The following is an 18,530-nucleotide window of genomic DNA, read 5'->3' on the forward strand; positions in this document are numbered from 1 at the left end:
CTTCCTCTGGAGGAGGTGGAGTAGATGGAGAGAAAGCAGGAATGACGTGGTTCTCCCTGGGGAGCTCAGTTTTCAGTTGCTGCCTGAGACGTCTGAGTAGAACCCGTGGGAATCTGGTGTAGAAGTGTACACAGGACGGGAGTGGAGTGGGCCGCGTCCCAGGGCAGCAGGCCTGCCCATCACGCTGACGTGCCACCTCACCTCTGCCCAGAGGGCTGGAGGGATCGCAGGGGTCCTGACCTTTGATTTGCTAAGTGTCTCTTGTGTATCTTCCATCTTGTTTGAGTGTTCCCTTTTGAAACCTTCTAAGATGCATCCTTCACATGAGAGCCCTGCAGATGTGTGATGAAAACTAGACCATTCCCTCCTTCAGCTTTACAGATACTGCTTAGGGGCCTAGTAAGCGCCACCCCAGCAGGTGAATAGACGTGTGTTGTGAGTGGAAGGAGGGGTTAGACTCAATCAGCAAAAGAAAAAACTGAAGAAAACGAAGACCCATAAAAGGAGGCAGGCAGGCAGATAGTAGGAGACAGGGTTGGGCGGTGGGAGTTGCCAAAGAACTGACCTTCTAAAGGAAGAAAGAGAAAGAGCTGGCCACAGGAAAACCAGCTGAAGCCCAGAGCGGGAAGGGTGGCAAGAGTCGAGGCCAGTTAGTGGGGTCACGCAGGGCTGGTGGTGTATAACAGGGCTCTTGTCTGCCCACAGCTGGCCGGGGAGGCTGTGTAGGGTGTCACATCCAACGAGTTTCACAGGAGGGAGAGCTGGCCACTGAGTCTTAATGAAGGAGGGAAACAGAAGGGTAGATGGGGCTGGTGGTGGTAGAGATGGGAAGTGGACACAGGTAGCGGAAACAAGCTTTATTGATGAGTTAAGAGTGGGGGAGGGGGCGTGGGCCAAGTCATCTATAAGGTACAGCACACTGGGAGAAGGACACACTTAGAACTTTAACTCAATCTGTACAAAAAGCATATAAAAACGTATATCCCTTAGGTTCTGAAAATTTTTTTAAAAGGTGGAGTGAAGGAAACAAGAAACTGGGATGATAAGATGTGTGGAGCCGGGAAAGCCAGGAGCTTGATTTGAGACACGTTGTGGGCTAGAAATGCCTTTTAGACGTCCAGTGGGAAATGGGAAGTTTGCGGGCAGATCTGAGTCTGGACTACTGAGTAAAGATTTTAGCATGAGGTCTGCACATAATAGCCTGGCGACTGTCCTACCTTGGTCCTGGGTGTGATCACCCAGTGGAGTGCAGAGAAATGGTCACAGAAGGTAACGTGAAGCCCTTTATTCAAACTATCACAGGAAATTTAGGATTGGACAAAAAAGTAGGAGGAAAACCAGGGGAGAAGGGTGTTTACGGGAGCCAGGAGAAGAAAGATTACAAGAAGGTTGAAGTCAGTTGGCCAATGTCACTAAAAGATGGGGGAAAATGACAAACTTGTCCTTTGTACAATGCCTCCTTGACAATAAGATGCCACCCAGCCATTATAAGAATCAACCATTTTTACACATGCTACTGAGGGAAGAAAATTAACATTTACAATGATTAGACGCTATCAACCATAGGACAGCCCAGTCAGATGTTGGAAAAATTTTTTTAAACGTGCATCTTTGAAATACACTATGTGGTAATGTGGATCAGAGCTTTCAATGTGGTGAGGGGGGAAGCCAGGCTGGAATGCAGATGAAGAAAGTGGGAGGTGAGGCAGTAGAACCTACATCCTGTAGGAGAAGCTGGACCCGGCGGTGTGCACCTGTAGACCCAGCTGCTCAGCAGGCCAAGGTGGGAAGGAGGAGAAGCTGGACCTGGCAGTGCACCTGTGGACCCAGCTGCTCAGGAAGTCAAGGTGGGAAGGAGGAGAAGCTGGACCTGGCAGTGTGCACCTGTAGACCCAGCTGCTCAGGAAGTCAAGGTGGGAAGTAGGAGAAGCTGGACCCGGCGGCGTGCACCTGTGGACCCAGCTGCTCAGGAAGTCAAGGTGGGAAGTAGGAGAAGCTGGACCTGGTGGTGTGCACCTGTAGACCCAGCTGCTCAGCAGGCCAAGGTGGGAAGGAGGAGAAGCTGGACCTGGCAGTGTGCACCTGTGGACCCAGCTGCTCAGGAAGTCAAGGTGGGAAGTAGGAGAAGCTGGACCTGGTGGTGTGCACCTGTAGACCCAGCTGCTCAGCAGGCCAAGGTGGGAAGGAGGAGAAGCTGGACCTGGCAGTGCACCTGTGGACCCAGCTGCTCAGGAAGTCAAGGTGGGAAGGAGGAGAAGCTGGACCTGGCAGTGTGCACCTGTAGACCCAGCTGCTCAGCAGGCCAAGGTGGGAAGGAGGAGAAGCTGGACCTGGCAGTGTGCACCTGTGGACCCAGCTGCTCAGGAAGTCAAGGTGGGAAGTAGGAGAAGCTGGACCTGGTGGTGTGCACCTGTAGACCCAGCTGCTCAGGAAGTCAAGGTGGGAAGTAGGAGAAGCTGGACCCAGCGGCATGCACCTGTAGACCCAGCTGCTCAGCAGGCCAAGGTGGGAAGTAGGAGAAGCTGGACCCGGCGGTGTGCACCTGTGGACCCAGCTGCTCAGGAGGTCAAGTCAAGTCTGGGGAACATAGTGAGACCCATCTCAAATCAAAAACATCAGAAGAAAAAACCTTATGAGAAGTTTGGCTGTGATGGGACTGTGACACCAAGGCAGGTACATGTATGTTGGACCAAGGAAAATTAAGATGTTTTCATTTATGCAATAAAGTGTATTAATGGATTAGTATTACTATGAGTGAAAAAACAAGATGCCAAAGGATGTGATACCAAATATATAAAAATTTAAAAATACTGATAGTACATACAGTTTATGTACATGTATATATATGTATGTAAAAGGTAATATAAAATGTGTGCTTGTACATTGTTTTTAATAACAGGTTTATTGATATATAATTAACATACCATATAATTTTTTTAATTTTTAATTTTAATTTTTATTTTTGGGATAGAGTCTTGCTCTGTCACCCTGGGTAGAGTGCCATGGCATCATCCTAGCTCATAGCAACTTCAAACTCTTGGGCTCAAGCAATCCTCATGCCTCAGCTTCTTGAGTAGCTGGGACTATAGGTGCCTGCCACAATGCCCAGCTAATTTTTCTTTTTCTTGTTTTTCTTTTTTAGTGGAGATGGGTCTTGGTGTTGCTTGGTTGGTCTTGAACTCCTAAACTCATGGGATCCACTCGCCTCCGCCTCCCAGAGTGCTGGGATTACAGGCATGAGCTCCTGCACCTGGCCTACATACCATATAATTTTAAACGTACAATTTAATGGTTCAGCATATTCATGGAACTGTGCAACTATCGTCACAATCAATTTTAAAACATTTTCATCATCCTCCCATAAAAACCCATATCCACTAGCAGCGACTCCTTCCTTCCCCACCAGCCCCTGGCAACCACTGATTACTTTCTGTCTCTTAGAGCTTTACCTGTTCTGATATTTCACATAAATGGAAGCATATAACAAGGGGTCTTTTGTGGTGAGTGTCTTTCACACAGGATGATGTTTTCAAGGCTCATTCATGTTGTAGTAATTGTGCTCTCTTTCCTGTTACAGCTGAGTAATATTCCATTGTATGGGTACGCTACATTTTATTTATCCATTCATCAAATGATGAGCATTTGGGTTGTTGCCACCTTTTGATTATTATGAACAATGCTGCTATGAACATTCCTGTAATGTTGAGTGGCTGTATGTTTTCTATTCTCCTGGGTATGTATGTATTAGGAGTAAAATCATTAGGTCATATTAACTCTATTTAATCTTTTGAGGAATTACCAGACTGACAAGCAGCTGCACAATTTTACATCCCCATGAGCAGTGCGTGAGGGCTCTGACTTCTCTGCTTCCTATATAACATGTCACCACCTCCTGATTCTAGCCATCCACTTGAGCGGGGTATGAAGTGGTTTCTCATTGTAGTTTGATTTGCATTTCTCTGATGGCTAATGAGGTTGAGCATCTCTGTATGCATTTATTGGCCATTTGTATGTCTTCTTTGGAGAAGCCTCTATTCAGATTTTTGCCCATTGTTAAAATTGGGTTGTCTTTTTTTTTTGAGACAGTCTCACTATGTCACCCTTGGTAGAGTGCCGTGGTGTCACAACTCATAGCAACCTCAAACTTGGGCTTAAGTGATTCTCTTGCCTCAGCCTCCCTAATAGCTGGGACTACAGGCACCCGCCACAACACCTGACTATATTTCGTTTGGGTTTTTTTTTTTTTTTGCAATTTTTGGCCAGGGCTGGGTTTGAACCCACCACCTCCAGCATATGGGGCTGGTGCCCTACTCCTTTGAGCCACAGGCGCCGCCTTTTTTTTTTTTTTTTTGCAGTCGACTATATTTTGGTTGCAGTTGTCATTGTTTAGCAGGTCTGGGCCGGGCTCGAACCCGCCAGCCCTGGTGTATGTGGCCGGCACCCTACTCACTGAGCTATGAGTGCTGAGCCGGTTGTCTTTCATTATTGACTTGTAAGAGTTCTTTATACTACCTATATAGAGGGTGCCAAAAAATACATACACATTTTAAGAAAGGAAAAACCTGTATTGGAATTGTAATACTCAATATATATTGATAACAAAAGATCAATACAAGTTACATCCAGCATCTCTGGTAATTGCAGAAGTCAAACGTGACTTGAGTATAATAAAATACAGTTTTTTCCTTTCCTAAAATTTGCATACATTTTTTGGCACCCTCTGAATTCCAGATACAAGTTCCTTCTCAGACAGATGAAATGATTTCATTCTGTGAGTTGTCTGCACTATTTTTTTTTTTTCTTGATACAGTCTCCCTCTTCCCTTGAGTAAAATGCCATGGCGTCAGCGTAGCTCACAGCAACCTTACGCTCCTGGGCTTAAGCGATTCTCCTGCCTCATCCTCCCAAGCAGCTGGGACTACAGCCGCCTGCCAGCACACCCGGCTAATTTTTCTCTTTGTAGTAGGGACTGGGTCTTGCTCTTGCTCTGGCTTAGGCTGGTCTCTAACTCTTGAGCTCAGGCGTTCCACCTGCCTGGGCCTCCCAGAATGCTAGGATACCAGGAGTGAGCCACCATACCTGGCCTGCACTTTCTTGACGGTGTCCTTTTAAGCACAAAAGCTTTAATCTTCTTGCTCTCTAATGTACATACTCTGTTGTTGTTGCTTGTGCCTCGGTGTCATCTCAGGAACCTCTGCCTAATCAAGGTCATGGAGATACACCCCTGTATTTGCTTCTAATTGTTGCAGTTTTACCTCCTGCATTTAGGTCTTTGATCTATTTGGAGGTAATTTTTTTTATATGGTGTGAGATATGGATCCAACTTCATTCTTTTGCATATGGAGATAGAGTTGTCTGTAAGAGGAGGAAGGAAGGAGAAAAGCGGCAGTTCTGGAGAAGCCCCAGTTTTCTCTGTTCCAAGCCCGATGCTCTCTGCTTTATCAGCTGTCTTCATGATGTCTCCCTGGATTTCCCTCAGTTACTTGGTCCCCCCTAAAATTCGTTAGTCTAAAAATAAAATGTTGGTGAAGTTTTGGCACTGCAGAAGAGCAGAACTCCCTTGTTCTGGACATTTATAGTCACTTCAAGTTCAAAATTTCTTTACACTTTATAGCAATTACCTCCTGCTCCTGTTTCTCCATTGCTTGGTGGGTTAACTCCGCATGTGAACTGCCACACATTAGACCTCCTCTAATTTGTACTTGTAGACAAGAGCACCAAAAAAAAAAAAAACAAACAAAAAAAACCCCGCAGTGAACACTGCTTAATTTGATCATTGCCTGAGTCCCATTAGTTCTGTTTCTAGAGCATTTTCTCAAATCTAACTGCACTGCTATAGCAGTCCTAGGAGGCTTTCATCATTAGGCACTGGGAATCCCACAACAGTCTCTTCACTGGGCATTTTGCTGTTTTCTGTATCTATAGAACTTCCTTCCTGTTGACCATCAGAATCATCTGTATAAAATATAAAACTAATCATGCCATGATTCCTATATAAGGAATGAATTTCTAGTTAAGGGACTTAGGAGCCTGAGGCAAGAGCATCACTTTTTTGCCCAGGAGTTTGAGACTAGCCTGGGCAAAAAAGCAAGACCTTGTATCTACAAATATGAAAAAAGTGAGTTAGGCATGGTGGTGTGTACCTGCAGTCCCAGTTACTTGGGAGGCTGAGTTGGGAGGATCAAGTAAGCTCAGTAATTCAAGGCTGCAGTGAGCTGGTTGTGCCACTGAACTCCAGCCTGGAGAGCAAGACATCTAACAAAAGGGAAAGAGAAAGAATTTCTTACAGGATAAAGTCCAAACTTCTCTCCATGACATCTGAAATCCTTAACCACCAGGTCCTAGCCTACCTTTACAGTACCCCTCATATCCATGAAATAAAATGGGCTCTGGAGTTTAATGGACTGCAGGCTAAATGAAGTGATGTAAATCTGAGAATGAAATAAAAATGGCTTTACCTACAAATTCTAATTTTATACGACTATGTTTCCTTGTTTTCTTAGACACGTCTTCCTAGTGTTTAGATTCCTCATTTATAATTTGAGGGCTTACTACTTTTTTAAAGAATAACCACAAATACATTGAGGTTTGTCTGTCTTTGTCTCTGGCCCCTCTTCACCATGAATCGTGCTGCATTTTGCTACCATTCTTTCCTTTTTCTGGACTGCCTTTCTGCCCTTTGCCCCTCAAGCCCAACTCCTAATTCTCCTGCGTATTTGGTCTGAAGAGTCCTGTGAAATGTCTAGTGAGTGCCCTTATATAGTGGGGGGTGAGCATATAGTTTGAAAAAGCATATTCAATACAACTTGGTATTTTAAAGAAGTGTTTTCCTACTGTAATATGCATAAAGTAAAATTCCACAAAATTATGGTTACTGTATATCTTAGTGGGGGTAATTCTAAAAGGGTCCTTGGGGCTTTTTTTCCTGTTCCTCAGAAGGCTGAGCTTTTGTCTCAGGAATTATGACGGGGCTGGCCTTTCTCTGCCTGGAATGTTCTCTCAAACCCACTCTCCACCTAATACCCACCCATCCTTCCAGGTGCCACGTGGAACGGGTTTCTCCAGGGAAGGGAAGTGTAAAGCTTCTGGGCTAGGCCGTCTCATTGCCCCTCTTACTGCTTAACAGGCTGACTACAATGGCACTTGCAGAGCCATCTGTGTGTTGATTTCCCTTCTTTTTATAGTCTGTCTTCTCCGCTAGACTCAACTGGGAGGACAGGGGACATGCTTGTTTTGTTTACCACCATAATGCCTGGCACGCAAATGAACTTTAGTTGCCAAAAAGGAACACACCAGAGCTTTTAACACGGTCCTAATAATCAATCTACCGTCCCCAGCTAATAATCGAGGCAACCGGGGCCCAGAGATTTACTGAAGGTCTGAACCACGCAGCCTGGCTGGCTCAGGGCCCGGTTCTGTGCTCCCGCTTGGCCTCTGGGGCCTTGGCCGGCCTGGCCGTCCCCCCACTGGCCACCGAGGCGCCCCCGCCGCCCGCAGCCTCCGCTCGGCCCTCCTGGTGGGCGCCCAGTGGTCATCTGCACGGCGCCCAGGGGTCCCTGTCCCCTCGGTCTCACTTGGGGCAGCTGGCCACTCTGCTAACCAGCGGGTGGGTGACCAAGTGACCCCCCCCAGGAAATGGCCGCGCTCACCCCTCGCACTCCCGCTTGTGCTCAGGCTTGGTTGAGGGGGATGCATTTTCTTCACCTGGGGAAACCGTCCAGGACCCCGCGGTGCCCACCGCCGGCCGGGGCCGCGTGCGTGTCGGGGGCGCGGCGGAGGGGCGGTCGCCCGCGTGCCCGCTTCGTCTCCACGGGGGCGCGCCCGCGGCACGCGGCTGGGCGGGGCCGGGCGTGAGTGACGGCCGCGCAGACCAATGGGGCGAGCGCGCCGCCGCCACCGCCTGCCAGGCCCCTGACGCGGGCCCGGGCGCCGCGCCGCTGCGGCTGCGGGCGGCGACGGCTGCACCATGGGCCGGCTGCTGCGGGCCTCCCGGCTGCCGCCGCTGCTGCTGCCTCTGCTGTTGCTGCTGGCCGGGGGTGAGTGCGCGCCGCGCGGGGCGGCCGGGCGGCCGGGCGGGGCGGGGGCGGGCGGCGGCGGCGGGCGGCGCGCTGGACAGCTCCTCGGGCCGCCAACAAAGGGGCCGGGCGCGGGGGGCGCGGCGCGAGGGCGCGCGGGTCAAGGCCGAGCGCGGAGCCACCCGGCACGCGCGCGGAGGGGACCCGGGGGGTGACGGGGAGCGCCTCGAGGGTGAGGCGACCCTGAGACGCGGCTTTTCTGTCGGCGCCAGGGGCGTGTGCGTGAATCTGGGACAGACACCAGGGGTGGGTCCCAGCTGCAGCGCGGCGCAAGGTGACAGGTGCGCGCGTCTGCTGCCGCGCCGGGCGGAGGGGTGTGCGCGCGCGCCCGTGTTCGGGGAGGAGGGGGAGCGTGTGTGTGACAGCCACACCAGGATGGAGGGACAGCGTTGTAAAGGTCCCGGGGGGCCTACTGCAGAGCTCGGGGTACAGATGCGGTGGCCGGGAGAGGGATGTTTCCATGTGTGTGACGTTGTCAGTGTGTGTCCCCACTGTGCTGGGCAACTCCGTTAGCAGCTGACAAGAAACAGGCGTACTAGCGAGGGGAAGGTCTGACAGTGATGCGGCTGGTGGCGGCTCCCACGCAGCTGACACGCAGGGATGTGAGAGAAGCTGGTGTGTGGCTTCCATTGAGCAGTTACACAGCGTCGTGGTGTGTGGGTGCATGATGGCGGGGTGTGGGGCAGGCATGGGATGGATGTGTGTGAGAGAGAGAGCCAGACCCTCCCGAACTGCTTCTGAGTGGCAGACATGGGGTTCAGGAGAGTGTATGTAGGGGGTGGGCACAAGAGGTGTGACAGCCCAGGAGGCAGCCACCACTACAGAAATGGGGGAGGGGGAAGGGCTGTCTGCAGAGGTGGGTCAAATAAGGTCATGGCCTAGCAGCTCCTCCACATGGCTGGTGGGGCAGAGGGCAAGGGTGTTGTGTGTGCCAGGGTGCAACTGGTGCAGGTGGGGAGGGCTGGGATGAGCATGTATGTGTCATCAGGCAGCTGTGAGCACCTTCACTGCTCAGGGACACAGTGCGATGGCACATTCATAGGTGTTTACACATATGTGGGAGGGTGCATGGGATCTTGGCTACCCAGCAGTTCCCATGCAGTTAACCCATGAAGACACAGGCGCATCTGTGCAGATGTCTGTGCATGAACCAGAAACATGGGAAGCATCTCTGTTAGGGGAAGGGCAGTCTGCTTAATGGGGCAATGAGATGGGCTCACCCCTCACACTCCCCTGCTTCTGCTCACAAGGCTTGGTTGAGGGGGATGCATTTTTTCACCATCAGCCTGTGGATGGAAAAAGGCCTCAAGTGGTGTACATGGAAAAAATTTCCATTATCATTTGGCTCAGACATTTACCATATCTTTGTATACCTTACCCTCTTTGGAAGAAGGTGATGCTCAACAGTTTTGTTATGTGACAGTCACAAACCAGAACGGGCTGGCAGTGTCCATCAGGACCCAGGCCCAGCGCTAGCTGCCCCTGTCCTTATGTGACCAGCTGTGGATTAATGTCATAGCCTCCCTCCCTCCTCCCCTCTCTTCATGACACACATTTTCACCCCCGTGATTGAAGGGTGTGGGTGTATGTCATGTTTAGTGGTGTGTCTCTTTCTTAGACACCTCTGTGTGGAAACTGTACAAGGACCCTTTGGCATTGTTTGTCAGACACATAGGGAGGGTCGTAGTGCTAGGCGATTGTTGCTGCAGCTGACACTCAGGGGTGCGAATGCTGCGGGGCAGATGCTGCTGGGCCCCTCCCATGTTGGTGTCGCCAAGGGCTCGGGGAGATGTGGACTTCCAAGCATTGGGAGCAGGTGGGGCACGGCTGATAGTGGAAGTCAGGAAGGGAGGTTGGTGTTGGAAGCGGGTTGCCCCTGAAGTTGGAGATGTGAGATGAACGGCCTTTACTGGGATTACTGGGACCTTGGGTTTTTTCCACACACCTCCCCCCACCCCCAGATGTCAGCCTGCTTCATTTGCCTCTTTTCTGAATTTGTTTGGGTCAGATTTTCAATTCTTTGAGGCTGACCTCTCATCTTTTTCATATTCAGCCTTTCCCTCTCTCCTCTGTTGGGCATGATGAAGTAACAGAAAATTATAGGTGCTAGATTAAAAAAGGAAATCAGTCACACAAAGGGCATTCTCCTGACATTTTAAGTCAAGTGGCAGATTAATGATTGGGTACAAAACAAATTATACACAGAATAGTTAGGTCTTAGCTACTATTTTCATGTCATCTTAGACAAGATGGAAAAGAAGTAACATCTTGTAAGTACCTAGATAATTACCTATTGCCAAGGCTTTTGAAAATATCAAGGTCTGTATAAAGATAAAACAGTCACCACAGGGAAAAGTAAATTCAAGAAAAGTTTGCTGTTTGCTGCAGATGGACTGAAATACCAGAACAATACTAGATTCTTTTTCAGCAGTGTTTTCAGAATTCCTACCAGACTTAACAGGAAAGGGGGACAGAGAGGGCAAAGGAGAGAGAGATGTGAAAGGAAGACTCTACTTCCCCGGCTTTCAGGAGGGAAGGGTCCAGAGAATGGAGGAGCTCACCTCAGTCATGGCAATGGCTGAGAATAGGCCCAGCAGGCATATCAGACCACCGTCCTCCTCCCAAAGAGCTTAACTCACGAAAAGGCATTTTATTCTGTTCCCCTCCCCGATGGGGGGAGTAGGAAACAGGATTCCTCTGGTCAGGCTTACCTAGTTTTCTTGAATTCCAAGCAGTCCTGGGAACTGATGAAGGCCTGGATGGCAGCAGATTCTCTTTCCTTGTGCCAGTTCAGCTCTGAGAGCGGAAGCTCTGAGATTTGGAGGAACAAACACACATCTGATCCTTCAGTGGTTTTATAGATTCTTAAGGAGAGTCAGTTTGCCCTTTCCTAACAAGGCTGAAGTCACATCTTTGTCAGCACACCTGCCGGAGGCCGGAGCACACGCATGGAGATCCCCATCTCAGGGCTCTCTCAGTGACTGACAGTTATTTATTTTATTTTATTTTATGTTTTTTGAGACAGAGTCTCACTTTGTCATCCTGGGTAGAGTGCCGTGGTGTCACACGGCTCACACAACCTCTAACTCTTGGGCTTAAGCCACTTTCTTGTCTCAGCCTCCTGAGTAGCTGGGACTACAGGCTCCCGCCACAACACCTGGCTATTTTTTGGTTGCATTTGCCAGTGTTGTTTAGCAGGCCTGGGACAGGCTCAAACCCGCCAGGTTCGGCGTATGTGATGGCACCCTACTCACTGAGCTACAGGCACCCAGCAGAAAATAAAGATATTTAATTATTACAAATGTCTCTCACAGGTTGACTTTTTTCTTCCTAGAATGTATAAGTAGGTTTTCTAGATTAGTTTCTCATATTTTGGTTTCTTGCTAACTACATTTCTCAACTGTGGGAATACTTTCTCTGCAAATTATTAGGCCTGGGATCTTGTGTAGAACCTAGATTCCATTTTCCACAAGACAGTAGTTTTCCTGAGAGTGGAGGCTGTCTCTTGTTCACCTTTGCATCTCCAAGGAGGGCTTGGCATGCTGTTTGGCACATAATACGAGCTCAGGAATGACTGTGTTTTTCTGTGTAACGGACAGTCTCATACAAATTTTGCCTCCAATAAGACTACCTGAAACCAAAGTTCAATTAATTGGCCTCATATCTGATGGACAGTATTCTATGATTTTGATTCACTTGTAAAATTAGAAAATAGCTACTAAGTTAAGTACAGATGAAGTATTTCCAAATATAAGGTTCACATGAAAATATAAATAAAGGGGATTATTATTATTTTTTTAATTATCACTCTGTTGCCCTGGGTAGAGTGCCATGGCATCATAGCTCACAGAAACCTCAAACTCTTGGGCTTGAGCGATCCTCTTGTCTCAGCCTCCAGGGTAGCTGCGACTACAGGTGCCTGCCACAATGCCCGGCAAGTTTTTCTATTTTTAGTAGAGATGGGATCTTATTTTGCTCAGGCTGGTCTCAAACTCCTGAGCTCAGGCAAACTACTTGCCTGGGCTTCCCAGAGTACCAGGATTACAGGCATGAGGCACCGTGCCCAGCCAACAAAGGGGATTCTTGGTGGTGGTGAAAATATTGGGAGCCACCTTACTGACTTGGTCTTTCACAAGAAGATAAATTTCTTCACTCTGAATCTGGTTTGGATTGGCTGTGGGACCGTGAGCAGTGCATTAGAAGGAAAGGGGTGTCCTCTAGTCTTCCGCTGTGGCTTCTCTCCTTGACCTTTAAATCCCACGAAATATTTAAGATATCTTGGATAGAAGGAGTACCTAACCCAGCAAATTAATCACTTTCCATTCTTCCTTCATGGGGTCCCCACGAGACCTTCTTTTGGGGGTGATGGCTAATTACAGCTCTTAACTAGCTGTTGGGCCTTCATCCCACGAGGCCTCAGTTATTTCATCTGTAAAGTGAGTAGATTGGACCTAGTTATTATTTATTTGTTAAAACATTTATCAGAAACTATGCTAGGCACTTTGGAATTATAAGGTTGAATTGGCACAAGGGACTCGCTATTTTTGAAGGAGGTTGTGTGGGGGTCTGTTACAATCTGGTGAGAAAAGTATGGTGACAGTAATTTGTTCAGAAGGCTGTGATGAGAGAGAGGAGTGACACCTCACCCAGGCCAGTAGTGGCTAGGGAAAGCTGCTCAGAAGCTGAGGCTGGAGGCAGGAGGAAAAATTAGGTGGGTGGGTGGTTGGGACAGGGGTGACGGGGAGAAATGGATGTTCAAGCAGAAGGAATAGCATAAGACTACCTGAAACCAAAGTTCAATTCTAATTGGCCTCATATCTGAAGGACAGTATGCAAAGACTTGGGGGCAAAAGAGAGGCTGGAGGCTGTTCTTTTTGTCTGAAGCATAGAGTATGGGTAGGGAGTCATGGGGGACTGCAGAGAGCTGTTGGTTAATGAAGAGCATTCTGCCATTCATTAATCTGGCTGGTATCCTCTGTGATGGGAAGGATAGAACCAGATGGGATTTTTTTTTTTTTTTTTTTGAGACAGAGTTGCACTTGACCAGGATAGAGTGCAGATTGCATGTTAGAAAGACTTCTCTGAGTTTCTTTACTCAAAGTGTGGTCCGTGGACCATGAGCATCACTCATGCCTACGAATCAGAAGCCTTGGGATCCAGAAGCTCATTTCAGTCTGAGAAGCACTGCTTTAGAGGTCATTGTGGAGGGGCGATGGATTCAGGGAGAAATACAGGAGATGCTGAAAGAGCCCTGCTCTTCCTCCAGCTCTGAAATGCTGTGAGGACTGTAACACATCTGAAGGCCTCCTGTCAGCCTACGGGCCTCTGTTTCTGCAGTTATTTCTGCTGTTGGGCTTTATTGTAAAGTGGGGGGCCTGTAGGTGGTATGCTCCCTTGAGTACCATCATTGTCCACCTTAGAGAACGAAAAACCAGACATTCCTCAGTTCTGTCTGAGCTTTGCCGCTTCCCCAGCATCAAGCCTGCTTTCTTCTCCTTTACAGTATTCTGAGCACAGACAGTACAGTGCTGTAAGAAATGGTTAGGAGCTGGGCACAGTGGCTTATGCCTATAATCCCAGCACTTTGGAAGGCTGAGGTGAAAGGATCACTTGAGCGTAGGAGTTTAAGACCTGCCTGGACAACATAGTGAGATCCTCATCTCTAAAAAAGAAATTCTGTTAGTATACTGTCTTTTAGATCTATCTCCCTGCCCCATCGCTAACTCCATGACCCAAGCAGAGTTATACAGTAACTATTACGCTATCCTATAATGATTTGTTTGCTTGCTGGTCTTTCTACTAGAAACTGACCCTTTTGAAGGCAGGGGCCATAGTCTTTTTATTTCAGTATCATCGTGGCCTTGCATCATGCCTGGACCAAAAGAAGCATTTAATAAAGGCTTTTTGATTGAATAAATGAATAAAATTTAACCAAACACTACCAGATCTGAAAAGAGAAGACGATTTATAATTTTTCTAATTTTATCAGTTGGCTAATTCTGTGTAACAAATCAGCCCAAAATTTAGTGGTTTAAAACAGAGATTCTCAATATATAATCCTTGGACTAGAAGCATCACCTAGGAACTTGCTAGAAGTGCAAATTCTTGGACTCATCATACACGATCTGTATTCAGAACTCTGGTGTAGACTTAACAGTCTTTGTTTTCATTAGCCTTCCTGGTAATTCCATGCTGGCTCAAGTTTGAAAAGCATTGGCTTACAACTGTAACCATGTATGTAGCTCATGGTTCTGTGGGTTGGCAGTTTAGGCTGTATCACTTGGTGGTTCTGGTCTTGGCTGGACTTTTTTTTTGGAGACAGAATCTCACTATGTCACCCTGGGTAGAGTGCCATGGTGTCACAGTTCATAGCAACCTCAAATCCTTGGGCTTAAGGGATTCTCTTGCCTCACCCTCCCAAGTAGCTGGGACTACAGGCGCCCTCCACAACGCCCAGCTATTTTTTTGTTGCAGTTGTCATTGTTGTTTAGCAGGCCCGGGCTGGGTTAGAACCCTCCAGCCTTGGTGTATGTGTCTGGTGCTGTAACCACTGTGCTACGGGTACCCAGCCAACTTCTTCAAATTTGTTGTCAGCTGTTGGTCACCTTTGCTGGTCTTATCTGGCACTATCACATTGGGACTTCACCTGGGGAACAGAGCTGATGTGGCTTTCCTGTACGTGAGCTTTCATTATAGGGCAGGCTAGCTTGGGCAGATGCCCCCTGAGAATAGGAGCATGCAAGGCCTCTTGAGGCCTAGCCTGGGAATGGCATATCATCACTTCTCCTACATTGTTTTGGCATAGTAACTCACAAAGGTAGCTCAAATTCAAGGATTCCTTCATCTCAAATGGGCGGAGATACGAAGTCTCATTGTAAAGATGTATATTCTTACGGGTTTTAATTGGGACCATCAGTGGACAATCCATCTATCACAGTGTCGTGGGTAAGAACCTCGAGAAGGAGGGTTTTTGTGGTAGGGCATGCTACCCTGTCTCTTTACCATCCATCTCTTAGGGGATGGATATAAAGAAAAACCTAACAAGTAGCTTAGGGTTCCCTTATGGTAGGAAAGAGGATTTGAGTAGAAGAGGTCATGGGAAGGTCTAATCTACATAGAATTCATCATCAATTTATCGTCTCCCAGGAACAAAAGGAAACTTAGAAAGAAGAAGACCCCAAATCGATTGCCTTGGCTTTCTCTGGCTTCTAAATGCCGTTGGCTCTAACAGACCACAAAAACAATGAATTTAAGTCAGTGATTTAGACACAGGCTCTGGGAGCATGGCCTCAGCTTCCTGGACACAGGGCCTGCCTATAAGCAGAATCCAGACCTTGGACATGGTGTCCAGGAGACATTCTAGATGGATGTGACGATTTCTTGGTTCAGACTTAGCAGGAGCTTTCCCCTGTGAGCAGTCCCTCCCAGCCAGGAGCTCAAGCAGTATTGGCAGCACAGCCATTGTGGGGTGGCAGGGTCTTTGGGTCCCACCTTCCCCAGGGCACTCCATGTCCTCCCTTTAGTTATGACTGGACTTTCTAAAACTCAGAGTTGGACCCATGAATTACCTTATCAAGAGATGGGGATTCACAGAATCTTGGAGGGAGAGGTTCCCGCAGACAGGACTGGCTGTGGCAGACACTGGGGCTCTGATGCTCTCCTTCCCACGTGACCATCTGGCCCTAGTGTCTGCTCTATTATACATTTCAACCTTTTATGTTACTGTATTTGAAAATACCATTGCCTCTTTAAATCATCTCAACCTTTTATTTTAAATATTATCCACCTTTTATATTAATGTATTTGAAGGTACATTGAAAGGTACTTTGAAAAGGAGAAGATATTAATATTATCTCCTTTTCCAGGCCACGAACTTCCCTGGTCCCTGCTCTTTGTATAGGAAAATAACACTGGTTATTTTGGTTTGTAGAGCAGTTTATACACAGCACCTGGAGATGGCTTCCTTGGATGTTCTTCACTCTGGGGGCACTTAGGAGTTACTGCCCTTGGACAGATAAGGAAACAAAGGCTGGCGGTGGAGTAGCAATTTACGCAGGGTGCTCAGCTGCAGAGGCCAGTGTAGACCCGATTTCAGGCCCTGGGTTCTCTCTCCTGCCGTATCCCTCACTCTGACTTGGGGCCTGTTTATCCTCTCCTGGAAACTTTTTACTCTGTGTCTAGGGATGGTGCTCTTGGTAGAGACTCCCTCCCACCCAGATATTCCCCGCCTTGCCATCAGGACAGTTCCAAAAGCTCTCCTTCCTTCAGCACCAGCGGTGTGTGAGCACATACTGGCATGGGCCGCTACTTCATGAGATGGTTGTAGGGTTAAAGGTACTGCCTGCAAAGTGTTTAGCATGTGACACCAATAACATTAGCTCTTATTTTTATTATAAACATTATTAAAAATGTACATGCTTTACAATCAGGCCAAGTCACAGTACACCTAGAGCAGCACGTAGGCCTTGAAAGTCCCTCTTCCCTAGGGCAGCGAATGTTAGCCTTGGAGCATAATTTGGAGGTCCTCTAACCAGCCTCCCTCCTATCAGACCCAGAGGTCTTAAGCAACTTTCCAGAAGACATATAGCAAGTTTTTGTGTAATTAAGTTGTAAAACTGGCAAATAGGGTTAAGTACCTATTCTTAAGGAATGAGAGTGAAAGAGGAGTCCCCTTTAATTTATTGTTTTCTCATCATTTATTTGTTTTGATAAATTAGGAGAGAGGAGTCCAGATTCTAAACAAATATGTCAGATTACCAATACTGGACGGGGTGACCTCTTGTGGTTTTCTTAAAGACTATATTCAGGATACTATATGGCTGATACAAAAATCACCTTCTTAATGTAGTGTTGGAGAACTTGCATCCTCAGATAGAAGCCTGGGGAGCGCCGTCAGCTCATGAAGTTAGACCCTTAGAAGCAGGAACCTGTCCTGGATTGTCTTTGTACCCCAGCCCCTGGCACAGTTGCAGCAGTGGGCATTCCGCAGGTGCCATCTCAGTGGGCAAGTGCACAGTGGATCTGCGTCTGTGATCCTCGCTCTTGCCTGCCAGGCCACACAGAAGGCTAAGCAATTTGGCCTTTTGAAATGAAAACAGCGTCTGGGTATTCCAGAGTGTCCACTGGGACACCTCTGGGGTCTTTGTTGTTGGAGACATGTTCTAATCCAGCACACGTCTTTGTCCTCTCCTGCCTCCTGTGACTGTCCGGCTTTTATGTCTGCACAGGAGTGTCCCTGGGTGCATGTGCAGCAGGGTCTGACGAGCCTGGCCCAGAGGGCCTCACCTCCACCTCCCTGCTGGACCTCCTGCTGCCCACTGGCCTGGAGCCGCTGGACTCAGAGGAGCCTAGCGAGGCCATGGGCCTGGGAGCTGGCCTGGGAGCCCCTGGCTCAGGCTTTCCCAGTGAAGAGAGTGAAGAGTCCCGGATTCTGCAGCCACCACAGTACTTCTGGGAGGAGGAGGAGGAGCTGAACGACTCAAGTCTGGACCTGGGACCCACTGCAGGTAGCTCTTTTTACTAGAGAGCGTGTGGATGGCCAGCTGAGTGTGTAGCAGTCCGATGCCCATATCCCTGCTACATCACCTCTTCTCTCCCTACCCCTTTATATCAAAGCCGAGTGTCTGGGACTCCTGAGTATCTTACTGTCTCAGGAGGATGTTTTCTTTTTCTTATTAACCACTACTAAGCAGGTCCTTACTCTGTGCTCATTTAGTTTGATAGAATGTTTATTATCTGAGGGAGAAATAATATTATCTTCATTTTAGACATGAGAAAAGCAAGGTTGGGTTAAAAGCTTGCCTGAAGTCATACAGCTGCTCAGATGTTCAGTCAGTATTCAAACCCAGGTCTTTCCAAGGTCTTGGGGTTTTGTTTTCTCCCCCCAGCTGCTCTGTTCCATCTCCATGAAAGGGTCCTGCAAGATCAGCTGATCTGTGTTCCGCTTGGTTCTGACGCCCATCAAGGCATTCTGGTGGCCCTTCCCACAGTCACGGGTCAGCCCTGGGTCTGGGCTCACAGAGCAGGCCTGATGAACATTCAGGCCCCAGAGCGAGCAGGGCTGATGCTGGTGTAGTTGTGACAGGTGCTTGCAGTGCTTTTAGCCACAGCAGCCATGCAAATGCTCTTGGTTTACAGAGGCCTGTTTTAAAATGCTGGACTGAAGATTTGGTGTGTGCACATAGGGTTAGGGTGTTGAATTTAACCGTAACTTTTCTTTCCAAAATACAGGATGGCTGTAAAGTTCATGTGTGCACTATTTTAAATTGCACACAAACTTTATAGCCACCCTGTATATATTATTTAGTGGATTTGTTTTCTTTAATTATAAAAAGAACACATGAACATTGTAGAAAATCTGAAAAAGACAAAACAATATAAGGAAGAAAACAAAAACCATCCATAATTTGACAACTGAAAGATAATTTCACACAAATTAGTGGTTTGGGGTACATC

General features: G+C 48.0%; 1 protein-coding gene and 1 long non-coding RNA gene across 2 annotated transcripts in view; one reads left to right on the plus strand and one right to left on the minus strand.

The window, feature by feature from the left end:
• Positions 1-2,344: 2,344 nt before the first annotated feature.
• On the minus strand, positions 2,345-7,783 carry LOC128591876 (uncharacterized). The gene is made up of 3 exons (XR_008381687.1): positions 7,650-7,783; positions 6,144-6,255; positions 2,345-2,577 (listed from the first exon to the last, which is right to left on the minus strand). It is a non-coding gene; the product is annotated as an uncharacterized LOC128591876 (long non-coding RNA).
• Positions 7,784-7,922: 139 nt separating this feature from the next.
• PODXL2 (podocalyxin like 2) overlaps positions 7,923-18,530 on the plus strand; it is a 36,501-nt gene continuing 25,893 nt past the window's right edge. Inside the window, exons 1-2 of the mRNA XM_053599647.1 lie at positions 7,923-8,036; positions 17,303-17,581. Coding sequence (XP_053455622.1) covers positions 7,967-8,036; positions 17,303-17,581 — 349 coding nt within the window. The 5' untranslated portion in view covers positions 7,923-7,966. The remainder of the gene's footprint in view (positions 8,037-17,302; positions 17,582-18,530) is intronic.

The sequence above is a fragment of the Nycticebus coucang genome, chromosome 8, assembly GCF_027406575.1.
Source record: "Nycticebus coucang isolate mNycCou1 chromosome 8, mNycCou1.pri, whole genome shotgun sequence".
Taxonomy (NCBI): Eukaryota; Metazoa; Chordata; class Mammalia; order Primates; family Lorisidae; genus Nycticebus; species Nycticebus coucang.